A 14,572-nucleotide genomic window follows, 5' to 3' on the forward strand; every position below is an offset into this window, starting at 1 on the left:
ATAATAGAATTATGTGTTGATGGTTTAGCGGTAACCACAACCCATGCCCATAATAAACTGTCTGGGTTTTACAGCGTTAGTGGCCAGGTCCAGCAAGTCCAAATATATTTTCCATTATATTGCATTAATTTAATTTTCATTAATAGGAACACCTCATTATTAAGGCCAGTAGCCGCATTCGAACTGTGATACTTAACCAGTTAATTGTAATATTGCTGTTACAGCTAGGTAGTAGCTGGTTTGTTGAAAGCCCCAATAATAAGGCCACTTTATTTTACGACCACATTAATGAGGTTTTCGGTAATAGGACCACTTATTATATGGGTCCCATAGGTGGTCCTATTCACTGTACTTGTCTCAACTGTAAAACCTTGTCAACATGAGTGCTTGTGGTATGGTATGCATATTTTCCTATAAATTATATAGAATGAGCTATAATTATAATGGTTATGTCACTAATATGAGTCATTTAATATAATATAATGATGAGGATGAGTCACGAGTGTTACTAGTGTATATTGGATTGATTATTGGTGTCGGCTAATTATTTTGCTTAATAATGATATTATTGGTTATCGGAATAATCGGCTAACAGTACATATAAAACATTTTACCTATTATATTATTTTTTAATGTAGAAAAAATATACAATTGTACTTGAAGACTTGTTTCTTACTTGCTGTTTCAGCCAATCCGCAATTAAAACTTTTCCATTTGTTAAGGATTTCATCCGCAAAACATATTGAAACAGGATTTTTATGTTTCTTGTTTCAAACCCATTTTTTTTAAACAGATAAATTTTATTCAGGCCGGGGTGTAGCTAAACTATGAACTGCTGTAATTCAATAAGATAAAATTGCTCCCTTATCCAGGCACTCTGGTACATACTATAATATTATACTGTCCTGTCCATATCTCAGGAATGTGTGTAAGAATCACATGCATTATACTACAGTAACTGACTAATACAAAATGAAGTTTTGTTGTTAGAGCCGTATCTACAGTTTTGTGGGCAGAGCTGGGAGAGAACAGTTATGGGTCACTCCCCTGGGTTGTTGTAAAAATACATTATCACCTAGCAACCAAGTGGTAGTTATTAGCTAGTAGAATATAAATAAACCACCAATGGAACAGGTAAACAGCACTCCCTCCTTGTACTTTCATCCAACCCAAACTTTGTTACAGTCAATATGGTCAATAGATTAATTAAAAAGCCATGTGACTACTTGGGGCACAATGAAGGTGCCCAATTTAATTTACTCTGGTTGCTGGAACTTTGGTAATTTATTTAATTTTCATATTTTTTTCTGTTTCCTTTCTTATAGAGATTACAAAATCTGTTCATTATAATAGGACATTTTGCTTGATTTACGTATATCAATGAAATTTCCATAGGCAATCATCTCTACAAGTGGGAGAAATTACATTAGCTACTGCTAAAAATGGACATTCAGTTTTCTACTGTATACAGTCTAAACAATCAACAAATTCCAGGCATCCTTTGCTCTGATAGATGTCTTAAGTTTTACACCCACGTGGACACTAGCTAGCTACATATGGAAAAATGAATACACAGGATTGTAATTATTGTCTAGTTAAGGCCTGGCCTACTAGGTCAAAACTTTTGCTTTTCAGCAGTCCTCAAAAATCTAGCCGAGAGATATGCTTCAAAATCAAGATTATGCTCAAGAACTGACTGTCTTATTAGAGTACATCAGTGTTTCCTGAATGCTCTATTAGAATTATCGATCTTAATTCTACACGGTGTGAATAATCCATACATTTTGCTCATTATTTTGCTTTCTTTCTGGCACATCCATTACATAATTAAATATTTGAGAATTTTCCCTATTAGCTATGCTGGAGTTGATGCTTTTGGTTACCTATTGTTTTATACTGGCTTTAATTATGCTGGCATAATCAGCCAGGAGGGCTAACAAGTTTCCTGAGCAAACAACAAGTCAGAAAATGAAGGTACCTTCATCACAAACTTCCACACTGTGACATGCTTTATTGTTCATGCTTGTAGTGTTTATAGTATGTATAGCACATAATTCTGAGGAAATCCACACAATTTGACCAGGCCTGCATGCAAAAACAGACCATCACATAGCACATCATATCTCAGTACCAGGTTGGAGTAGCTATTGGAATTCTGTTAATTGTAGTTTAAAGCCTATTAAAAATTATTTTAATAACTGCTGAATATTGTGTGACCATAGCATTATTATCGGCACATAGCATTATGAGTCATGAAAGTTTAAATAGTAGTCAAATGTTATGTGCCCACATGTCCTATTTTCACAGGCCCAGTCACAATTACGCAGTTAAGCATAACTGGTTAGCTCACTACACACCCCTCAGTGGCAGATCTAAGGAGCGCATAGATTAATACTCCAATAGAGCAGTCAGTCAAATGCTCTAATAGAACAGTACATCACCACACAACCCTATGTGATTTATATATTGATAATCCTGCTGAGTATGAAAACACAAAGGTGTATCTGCAAGTGTTGATGCTTTGTTTCCCAATTTTTTCTATGATCCCTAATCAAACTTTAAATTCTTAATTTTTCCTTATTGATTAAAGTCTAAATCTTGGTGCTCTTGGACTGAAAACACAACACACTGTCATTACTGTATATAAAGTTCCAGTTGGTCTACTAGCACACCTTCATCAGTATTAAAATGTCCTGAAGTACAAATTCTCACTTCCACATCATCCATAGTAGCTATATCCAACTCCCTATAGAACCATGGTAGGTTGGGGTTGTCACAACAAGTGTTACCAGCAGGACAGTCTAGACCATCCCACAAAGGGTCAGACAGGTAATAAAGAGAAGAATCAGGAACTTCATCACTACCAGACTCACAGTAATAATTTGAACTGATGAAAGGTATTGGCTCTAGCCCAGAAGCACAAGGACAGATATTACTACCAGTTCTCTCATTGCTGCCAACACCATACGACCATATGTGTTGACTGTAATTGTTACTAGTTATAGATAATCCATCAACCCCAGCTAATGTGTTAACAAGTGATATGCCAAATCCATCAATTTCTCCTTTCTGATAACCTCTAGCCATTCCACAAACTTTCTGGTATCGTATTCCTTTAGAGGAGAATAGAACAGGATAACATCCACTACTGTCACTTGGTGATCTACAGAAACTAATGCTATCTTGTGAGCTCTTGTTCCATCCAGTTGGACATTCATCTCCTCTGGTAATGTTAACACTAGCAATTCTAGTCCATCCACCAATATTACCACATTCTGATCGTTGCTCCATATCACAGTATACATCACGTAAAGGATTAATAAGCCAATAATATCCTGACCTGTTGTGAGTTTGTGGATTTCTGTCATAAATCACCCTACAGGATCCACCAGAATAAAAAGGAGCATCAAATTGGTAAGGATCACATTGTTCAGTAGCTGCTGCCAACATTGTAGCACTGTACAACAATACTGATAGCACAGAAAGTATCATCTTGTATGGGTGTCTACCAATAAAAGTAATGCACAAAAATTATGTGTATGAACGAATGCACACACCATACACGTATAATTGTAATGCGACTGTAGAATTACTGGTATTCATGTACGTATCACAGTTATACACCAATTATTAGAACCAGTAACCTATATTATGTAAGTACAATATATAGTCATTAGGGTTTAATGTGCATCATAACCACTAAGTCATCAAAATTATTATATAAACAATAGTGCTAATACCTGGTACTAATACCTATAATATGTACTGTACAATTTTCTTAAGCACGTATCTGTCACGTAGAGATTTCAGTTGTCAAAACATGTAAGCATAATATATTGACTTCCTGTTATGGTTTGCAGTTGAGAATATGTACAGAATGTTTATGAAGTATGCTGAATATACATTGTAGAATGTCTACTCAGATCATATATATTCAATGGAAAAGTGTGCCAAATTTGGTCAAAGTGCATGTTATCATAGCCGGCAATAATTATGTAATGCTCTAGTAGGATTTGGGAAAAAAATAGGCTATCTGTATTTGGATTGTGTATAAGATTAATTTTGTCAATCATGAAGAGAAACAATTGTGTCATCATCATTGGAGCTACAGATATCACTGGAATGATCACTCTCACTGCCATCTTCCAATTATGAGGAAACAAATGGATCATCATCGTCATCACTTTCAACTTCATAGTCTTCTAAGTCTTTGATGTTTATTTCATTGTCTTCTGACCCATCTATAATTGCAACAGAAACTCCACATTTCTTGAACCCCTGATCACCATATCTTTTGGCAGCAACTTCTTTCAAGGCTTGTCCAACCATTTAGTCATCAGGATTCTCTGTTCACTTGCTGTAAAGTTACGATGCAAGTAATCACTGACATTTGCCTCCATGTGAGTGGTAGCAAGTTCATCAATCGCCCGTTTGAAAGGACCATTACAAATTGCATCCAACGGTTGGACAAGACTGGTACAACCTGGGGGAACAAGGACAGTAATGGTATTGCATTCATCTTTCAGCATGGCTATCACAGATGGAGTTTACTGGGCTTTGTGATGGTCATGCAACAGCATCATTTTGCCATTGACATTGTGCTTCCAATGATTACGTACCCAGTGCTTCATGCAGGGTTCATCACACCAGGCCTTCGCTTGAAATTTAACACCAACACATCAATCATACTTAAGCTGCTCTCTGAATGAGATACGTTTTCCAGTTCCTCTAAAAATCACAAATGGTTTTACTCTTGGAACACCATCTACAAATAAGGTAAGCTGGACTGTGTACTGATGCTTATCCAGGCCAGAACTCCCACCTTGAACCAACACAGTTTTTGCACTTTTGTCTTCATATGTAGGCCCGTTTGTAAAAGTGAATGGCAGAGGTGTTTGGTCAACATTAGCCACATTACTGGTGTCTAACTGACCAAGCTTTCCTATCTGTGGTGCTTCCTGATGAATCTTTCAATGGAAGTTTGAATCAACTACTTCTTTGCTGTTCGTACATTCTGTGCTTTATTTGTTGGACGCCATAAACTGATGCTATAACGCCGCTTGAATACATCAAACCATGCATCAGAAAACTTGAACTGAGAGCCCGTTTCTGTTGCTTGAAGTAGCTGTTCCCCCCCCCTTTTTTAAACTACCACCTTTTAACTTTTACTCTTCTTTGTCTGTGGTTTCAATATTCACAGTATAGAGTGTCTTCCATTGCTGGGTATTGCGGTGTTTGATCAAACTCAACATGTTTGCGGCCATTTCTGCAGGCCCATACCTTTCTCTCATCCTTTATCCAATGAAGCACAGTTTTCGAGTTCAAATCAAAAGTTTTTACATGTCTGATACGAATCTCATCCATTATTCCAGTACCATTGTGTAACATTCAACTTCTCTTCTCTGCTATAACTTCGCCACGTGTTTGACCATGTGTGCCTATCAGCCATGATTAGTGAAAAGAAACAAGCATGCGCTTAACAGATAATATGTGCTTAATATATATGTGCGCTTAACAACCAGAGTCTATGGTATCATGAAATTTATTTCACCATCATGCAAGCCTAATAGTTAAGGTGATGTGAGCTAAACAGCAGAATTGCATCTAAGGTAAACCTTGAGAATTCATTTAAAACAAAATGATCAGCTCTATGGTATACTATTTCAAGTTTCTGAATATCTGGTATGGTGTGTGGACACCACACTGTGGATGCGTATTCAATTGTTGGTCTGACGTACTGAACTGAAGTATGCTTGTACATCAGAACATTGTCTTGATTTTCTTTGCAGGAATGCAAGCGTAGGTCTAGCTTGATTGCAAATACATGCAATGTGGTCTGACCAGGAGAGGTTACAATTAACTAATAGTATTGCCAAGGTATTTAGTAGTTGCCACTTTCTTCATAGTATGGTGTTATTCAGTATGAATTTTGTATGTAGTCTTTGGCCGGATGCTGCTGACGAATACTGCTGCCTTGAACGCTGGTGCATTGTGTACACCTAGAGTATTTAATTGCCTACCGCTGGGTATAAAAAGTTGGTATATTTTGTTCTAAACAAGATTCCCGTAGGTTGGCACACAACTAGGCCGATGAATGATTGCTTTCACTAACTAGCTATCTATGATCTGGCTTTGCCATGGTGTCATGATGAACCAGAGCAGTGTTCGAAATACTGTATTAAAATTGATCTGTCACAATGTCTGGACAAAGCAGTAAATGAACTGCCAAATTATAAATTAGTCTTGCATCACGGTTCTAGTTTGACCCATACACCAGATTAACACACGGAGCAAGTGCTGAAAGTACTGTAACAATGTCGTAACATAATGTACACACTGTTTCTAGTCAAGTACAGCAGGAAAACAGGAGTTTTAATTTAAGCTATTACAATGAAGTTACAAGGATCCCACAAGTCAGAGGTAAAACTGGTAAACAAGGTTATACCATAATTCACTTTATTTCCGTACAAAAATTTTTGGTGATAAAAATTTTCGTGTAAAAAGTATTTTCGTATGATTTACGTGAATGACTGCTCTATTAGAGTATTTCGATCTTGTAAAACAATTTTTGTGCAAGAAATTTTCATACAAATTTTGAATACGAAAATTATTTTACAAAAAGCAAATTACAGTAAATACATTTTATATCTTCATAGCTGACAAGTACAAGTAGGATGGTGTTCAAACCTCAATGTTTGTGTGAGGTAGGCTTGTGGTCACCCACAGAACATCAACAAATTACTTAATGAAATTCCACTGTCTTTGTAAGGCTGCTCATCAGTATAATTGACCTGAAATATGCAATATTGACTGGAAATTGTCCGGTTGTCAGATGTTATTTCGAGCCCTGCAGAGCAGTTATACATATCATGACTTTATTCACTGTTTCTTTGACTTAGTGGGGGGCTGACCATCTTTGGTGGCAGGTGGTCTGAAGCTAGACTAGTCTTGTACCAGTGGGGGGCTTTTTACAGGTCTCAAGTTCACCAGAATTAATTATAGGCACAATTTGAAGTATATCACCAACTAGTTTAGTTAAAGTATTTAAAACAGGCTACTTGCAGTTTATACAAACTCTTGCGGCAATGTTGATTAACTACTGGGTTAGGCCAGGCAAATTTGAATTGTTTCTCATCCACAATAATTTGGATTACCCTCCCCCCCCCCGGTTAAAGCCTTTTAAGAACTATACTTACATACATGTGGCTACAAGTGCAAGTGAGTTTGCCGTGCTGTAAAATGATAGCCTGACAGCGGCGTTGCCAGACCCGGGAAGTCAGGGCATTGCTCGGGAATTTGTCCTAGCTACCCAGAGTAACTATAAGGAGGTGGGCTGAATCACTAATGAACAATCAATATACAACAATAGCTAACACAACTTACTGTGTGTCTACTTTGCAAATGCTTTCTTTCTGGCTGGCCAGCAGTAGCCGGGTCAAGTTGAGCCGGGTCTCTCCCTGAGGTTTTAGTTATAGTTATATCCCGGTACGAGGGTGATATCATTGTTATTACACGAGTCCGAGGCGGAGCCGAGGACGAGTATAATAACAATGATATCATCCGAGTATACGGGATATAACTGTTTTATATCCCAGTGCGCGGGAGTGCGCAGAAGTTTACGGATAGTAAATTAAGTTCCGGTTTGAGTTCCTGTCACTGTGCTCAAGATTTCGTCCGAATTGTGTGGAGATTCTACTTCGTAGCTACAAGAGAGACCTTACATACTGCCTACAAATTGTAGCGAAGGGCGGTGTTATGAAGCAGCGGTTCCAGGTACGATTCGCCTTCGTCAGAAATTGGTATGGTGGTGTCGCGTGGTGTGCAAGAGAGAAATAAAGACCAACAAGTGGCTACCATATTATTATTATTATTATTATTATTATCAAATTTACCACAATGGAAGGCATACACAAAAGGCAAAGCCTGTACAAGGTGTCAGCCACAAAAAAGAACACTACAACTACAAAAATATACAACAAACAAATAATTACAAAACTGCACAACAATACAAAAACATCAATTAACACACACATAATGGTATAATGAATGCCGGAAGGATTTTGGATTTGGATCATTGAGGATGACATAGTCCAAGATAGAACGATGAAGTTAGAGGAAGTTAGTTCTTCACCATAGTGACCGTTGGGAGTGATTGCTGGAGCGAAAATCGTCACGGACTATTCTTGACATTTGTTAAACTAGCTATCACGGTATTGGTAACTTGTAGTGTTATTGTGTAAAGGATTAACAGTTTTCTTGTAAGATTTAGGTAGTTTTAAGTGCTGTATTGGTGTGTTTTGTATCAATATTTCTTTATTTGGCTCTTTGTTCCATTGGTAAACAATGCCATTCGCGGTTATTATTATGTCACGAAAGAGACTGAGTGGCTCCGCAACAGGGTGATAACTAATATATCGTACAGTAGCAGCGCCGCTCTGTCTAGCTGTATGGTATTTATAACCCAGCGCGGCGCTTTGATACTCCCACGCACATCACGTGATTAAAACTAGGTCAGTGTCGTAGCAAAGGACAGAAATTTTTGTATTCAGAGATAGAGACAGTGTGTTTTCGTGTTTGTGTGGACTGTGTGATGGAAACCTTGATGAAGTTAATGCAAAGTTCTGAAATGTGTGAACATGTTCAAGCTGTGTGTATGGATACTGGGGCTTAGACTGATACTTCTGACGGTATGGAGTACTTGTTTATAGTCAGCATTTACCCCCCCCCCCTGTTTGTAGACTAATTATCTCCAGTTCAAAGTTATCACGTGATGCGGGTAGTCTACCGTGCTTTCAGTCATATTCCCTGCTAGCCTGGTATTAAGACACCATTCTATATATGTGATAAGAAGACAATAGCTAGCTAGCGTTCGCAATTAGTAAGGTTATTACATTATATATATGTAGGTAGTGATGCATAACACATTTTTAAAAGGTCTTGACTGTGATGTCCATATGAAGATAGTTATGGGTATGTGTGCTGCACGGAGCTGAATGGCTTGCCTGCCCAATGCCCAGGCATGGCAAAAATCTGGCTACGCCAATGGATTGCCAGTCTTCTTTGCAATCAAAATGCGTGTGCATGCGCGTGATTGATAGCTAACAGCAATAATAAAAGAGATGGTCGGGTAAAAGGGATACGCGCGGGGATGAGAAACACATCACGTTTGCCTGATCTTAATTAACATGCCAGCAATTTCAAAATAGCCTTTAGACACCTGTAAACAGTTGATAGCTAGCTGCAGTGTAAATGCACCACAAACTCAAGCAAGAGATCTGTCACAAAAAATTTGGACCCCCTATATCTCAAATATATCCTCCTATGTTTGTAACATATGAACCCCATTCGAAATATACCCCGCCTACAAAATTTATTATTGCCAGTAAAACCATTTGCACGCATTCAAAGGGGGGTCTAGATATTTTCAGCTGAAATAATCAATCTCCTTGTCTATTATTCTTGCTTTTACTTGTTGCATTCAGCTAACCACCCCAGTCTCTTTATACAGAAAAGTAACAAACATAAAGCTGTATTAAGTGTCTAATTATTTGTCCCCCCGCCCCCCACACTCTCGCACAGCACATAATATCATTATAGATCATAGGCGGCAGGGAGTGGGGGTATTACATGAAATTATCCTTCTTGGAGTGGAGCTAAAAACTGTGATCAAGATCGAGATACTCTAATAGAGTTGTCACTCTAATAAAGCAACCACAGTTAGCAAGCTATATGTAAGGATATTTATGTAGTTTATCAGCTGTAAATTTGTAGCTGGTGAGGTGGGCAGCTATTGTCAGCTGGTTGTGACTTTTTTTGGTCTCACCTTACCAAACCAGAGACAATGTAGTGCCTGAGTTCATTTCCGCCTCTGGTCAGCCTCCCCCCCTCCCTCATATCAACTACTTCCTCCACCACTGTTATAGATGAAACCACCATTGATAAACATGACTGAACCTGCAAAAATAGTGCACATGGGCTGGCACATTAAAGTTTTCAAACTGATGCATCAAAATTTTGTATTCAATCATTACTTGGCAATGAAACTTTTTAACACTTATTAACCATCTTTAACCCACTCAACCATATATTGGCTACTATACTACTGTACTTTTTTACTTTCCCATAATCTGTGGTTACCTTAATTTAATAATTTCTATAATTATATTTGTAATGAATTTAATTCTGTAAATATGTTAAAACCATAAAAGGTACAGCTAGTAATATCGATGTCTCCTAGGCCGGCCATGACAGTATCAACTTAATTTCATCATTAATTTTATCAGTCTTTATCCAACTGTAGCATGTAAGACAGTAAATACAATTCACAAGTTCCATTACTAATTACCTGTATTATCATCACTATGTAGAACTCTGTGTGACAATCTGTTAGTCGTCTGGTAGAACTGTCCCACAGCTCTAATACAAAGATGGTAAATATAATGCGCATTCTGGACAATCGTTGGACTTACAGTTTGTAACAACAACAATCTCATAAAACTGAGACCTTGTCTGGAAACCTAGTATTACCATGTAGAACGGCGGCTAGGTCCCACACTCTATTAAAGATGATAAATATAATGCGTATACTGAACAATCATTGTACTTACAGTTTGTAACAATCTTTTAAAACTGAGACCGAGTCTGAGACTGAAAATCCATGTAGAACCAAGACAAGTCTGATAAGACCAGGTCTCCCAACCCTAAATGGAGGCAAACATAATTCATATTTTGGATTACTTACAGTTGTTATCAGTGAGTCTAACCACACATAAAACGGCCACTTAGTATGTGAATTTGTTGAGCTAACATCAGACGAAGATTTTTGAACGGTCATATCTCAGCCAAGAACATTGATATCAAGCTGTAACTAGCAGGTATGGTTATAAAGTGTTAAAATAAGTACATTTAAGCATTGATTTATGTTAAATCCCTATTCTTTTGGCTAATGTATAAACATACCTGCTAGTTAGAGTTTGATATATTCGCTCTTGGCTGAGATATAACTGTTCAAAAATCTTCGTCTGACACTCGCCCATACCCAAAACTCACAAAAATACTCCTATCACGTGGCCATTTGTTAAGTCTGTTATGTAAGCTCACAAGACGCATCTGATACACTGATAACCAAGTCCAAGAATCTTGTAATCACTAAGTACAATTGAAACAAGACTAAATATAATGTAATTTGTATAATCTCAGTAGACTTACTTTTTTTTAGCAATACGAGTATGGTCAGTGAAATAAGGACAAACAAGATGGAACAGGTTCTTGAAAGCACTCAACTCATTTACAGTGCCAGACGTACATGAGGTAGCAGCTGTCAGTTGTTGATAAAAAGTAGTGGAAAACATGAAGAAATCGAGACCGGTTCCCAGAAGAAATGAGACCAGTTTCCACAAACCTAAACAAAGGTAAATATAAAATGTATACTGGACACTCTCATTGTACTTACTTACAGATGTTAACAATAAGAATCTACTAGAACTGAGACTAAATCTGTAATTCCTACCCTATTGAAAAGAAAATGAATAAAAACACAATCAGTCTTAATGCACTTACAGCTGTAAGTAATTAGAAGATGAGGTTGAACTCCAGAGCAGTGGCGTAGCTAGACTTTTAGTGATGGTAGGGCCTAAGTGAGGCACACCTTCACATAAGTCCGTCCATGCAATTATAAATATACGACATACGAGTCCATCTCACTGTGGACTCAGTCTATACGTTTATATAGAAATCTGATTAAAGGGCATGGCTGTGCCTAGCTAGCTATATACGTAACTGCTACACTGCTGTACTCAAAGAAGAAAGTACTCAAAGAAGGAATACTCAAATCAATTAAAACTATACACAATTTTATTCTCCTACTCATAGGGAGTTCGAAAATCTTTGTTTCATTTTTGTAGCCACAATGATTTTCGTGTCACGTGCGTTTGTTTACAATGCAGTAGACATAAACAAAATAGTAGCTGTTTCTTCAACAAAACCGTCTTCATACATGTATGCACAAGTGACTGCAGGGCTGGTCTGATTATAGTTTTAGTAGACTCAGTGTTAAATTCATGTTATATGGTAGCACAATTAAACTTGGTAGTGAGGGAGGTACTAATAAAGTGTTCACGCATGTGTAAATATAACACTTTGTAACATGAAGTAAGGAAACGTAAATGTCTGTTAAAGTATAAGAGATGATTCTTCTCCAGCATGTACCACGAGCAATATCTTACTGTGTCAATACGCCAAAATACAAAACATGCCCACCTGGTGTATGGTGTGAAAATCAGACAGCGTCTTAGAATGATTTCATTATTTCTGATATTTGTTTGACTGCACTATTGCGTGACTGTTCTATTAGAGTATATTCATCTTAAATTTTACTGGCTTAAGTACTTACATCTAGTCAAACATTGTAGTGCGAAGAGTGATTTCAGCAGTTTATTAAAATAATTGGTTGCCTGCTGTGTTAAGGTGACTGCTCTATTAGAGAGTCTTAGTTCTACAAGTGCAATGTGTCATAAGGAATGGAATAACTTTCGAATAGAATACTCATCTGCTGATAAGGTGTGGTAATTGAGCAGTTATGCTAGCACGCACTTTACAGTACTAATTTCTTGAATTCACTCCTTATTTGGTAATTATTTCCTGTATTACAAATATTTCTTGTTATTTCCACACAGATGACCCGATAAGCAGGGAAAGGAGAAGGGGTACACTTCCAAGATTTCATGTTTGCCGAAAAGGCTGGCGAGAATTTCCAATAGCGGATATTGTTGCTTTTTGGCTGTTAACGTTGTAACAGTTGACAATATTATTATTTGGAATATTATTTGTGCTTTTATCTTTTATTATTAATACACATGTATTATATATACACAGTGTGTGGCGGACATGTGTTTCCAATATTATAATTGTCTATTTTACGTTTGTATGCATTATATTGTTATTAATATGTTAAGGAATTGATGCAGTAGATTTGTGTTGCACGGTCGGTATCGGGCTGATATTGGCTGCTAGCCAATTTATTGGTTTTGATAAAATCAAAACTGTATGTTACGCTGTGCAGTATAATGATGTGGGGAGGCTAGCCATAAATAATTTGGAATTTTAATTGAATTATGTGTTGATGGTTTAGCAGTGACTACAAGCCATGCCCATAATAAACTGTCAGGTTTTATTTACAACAATAAAAAATGAAGTTTTATGATTAGGGACCCGCCGATTATGCTCATAATTTTACCTATTATGCTATGCTGCACTGCTCAAAAATTCACCTATTATGCTTAAATTAATGCTCAATATTTACCTATTATGCTCGATTATGCTCAATGTTCATGCCTTAGTTCATATGCTTTGCTACTATTTTAACACCGTATAGAAAGAAAAAATGAGTGGCTGGAACACAAATAATAAATTCTTGCTGCATGCCTGCATGTAAGAGAAAAGATCGATATACTCTAATAGAACAGTCAGTTTTATGATTGTTCTATTAGAGTTACTGACTGCTCTATTAGAGTATATCGATCTTATTTTGCAATTGTCATTTATCCAGCAAGAATTTACACTATCGTACAAATATTTAACCTATTATGCTGGCATTATGCTCAATGCTTTTAGGTACCTATTATGCTCAAAATTATGCCAGCATAATCGGCGGGTCCCTATTTATGATTCTATGTACAGTGAAACCTCACTTGGTGGCCAGGTCCAGCAAGTCCAAACATATTTTCCATTATAATACATGTATTTAATTTTCGTTAATAGAACCACCTCATTATAAGCTACGCCAGTGGCCACTTACTACAGGACCAAACTGATACAATGTTCCCTCAGTAAAGAGGCCAAATTAGGAGGCAGTAAAGGTATGAGCTGCTCTTATAAGTGCATAATATTTTCACTACTGAAAGCTATACCCATTGTTCTGGCAGTACACTTTTCTAATCATTATGTCTCAAGTAATGCTGGATATATCTTAATTCTTCACAGTGTGAATAGCCCATGCATTTCTCTCATTATTTTGCTTTCTTTCCGGCACAGCCATTGCAGAATTTTCCCTATTAGCTATGCTAGAGTTGATGCTTTTGGTTACCTATTGTTTTATACTGGCTTTATTATGCTGGTATAATCAGCCGGGGGGGACTTACAAGTTACCTTAGCAACCAACAAGTCAGAAAATGGAAATGTCATCACCACAAACTTCCACTGTGACATGCTTTATTGATTACACTTTTATGATGTAGAAAACACATGCCTTGGTACACTGGCTATAGCTATGGCTCTGTGTATGCATAGCTGAAACTTTGTGGACCATGCATGTTGTGTTTATGGTATGTAGCTATATAAGAACACATGTACAATTCTGAGGAAATGCATGCAATAACAGACCATCACATAGCACATGATATCTCAGTGCCAGGTCGGAGTAGCTATTAGTATTCTGTAAATTGTAGTTTAAAGCCTATTAAATATTATTTTATAACTGCTGAATATTGTGTGACCATAGCATGATTATTGGCACATAACGTCATGAAAGTTTGAATAGTAGTCAAATGTTATGACACATAGCTTCAAACATTGG

General features: G+C 37.1%; 1 protein-coding gene and 2 long non-coding RNA genes across 4 annotated transcripts; 1 reads left to right on the forward strand and 2 right to left on the reverse strand.

Annotated features, from left to right (window-relative positions):
* Positions 1-2,481: 2,481 nt before the first annotated feature.
* Positions 2,482-7,499, reverse strand: LOC136246241 (uncharacterized). The gene is made up of 2 exons (XM_066037669.1): positions 7,384-7,499; positions 2,482-3,505 (listed from the first exon to the last, which is right to left on the reverse strand). Exon 2 carries the CDS (start codon positions 3,490-3,492, stop codon positions 2,635-2,637), a length of 858 nt encoding a protein of 285 aa, XP_065893741.1. The 5' UTR covers positions 3,493-3,505; positions 7,384-7,499; the 3' UTR covers positions 2,482-2,634.
* Positions 7,500-8,511: 1,012 nt separating this feature from the next.
* On the forward strand, positions 8,512-12,952 carry LOC136246243 (uncharacterized). The gene is made up of 3 exons (XR_010696325.1): positions 8,512-8,687; positions 11,219-11,411; positions 12,675-12,952. It is a non-coding gene; the product is annotated as an uncharacterized lncRNA (long non-coding RNA).
* LOC136246242 (uncharacterized) lies at positions 10,180-11,768 on the reverse strand. Of its 2 annotated transcripts, none has more exons than XR_010696323.1 (7): positions 11,457-11,768; positions 11,209-11,401; positions 11,050-11,148; positions 10,608-10,700; positions 10,470-10,556; positions 10,346-10,416; positions 10,180-10,294 (listed from the first exon to the last, which is right to left on the reverse strand). It is a non-coding gene; the product is annotated as an uncharacterized lncRNA (long non-coding RNA). The 2 variants fall into 2 exon arrangements; XR_010696324.1 differs by having other exon boundaries at positions 11,453-11,768.
* Positions 12,953-14,572: the final 1,620 nt, after the last annotated feature.

Source organism: Dysidea avara, chromosome 2 (assembly GCF_963678975.1).
Source record: "Dysidea avara chromosome 2, odDysAvar1.4, whole genome shotgun sequence".
NCBI lineage: Eukaryota > Metazoa > Porifera > Demospongiae > Dictyoceratida > Dysideidae > Dysidea > Dysidea avara.

Excerpts from the sequence above, each read along its gene's own strand:
- LOC136246241 (XM_066037669.1), bottom strand. The coding sequence starts at position 3,492 with ATGATACTTTCTGTGCTATCAGTATTGTTGTACAGTGCTACAATGTTG.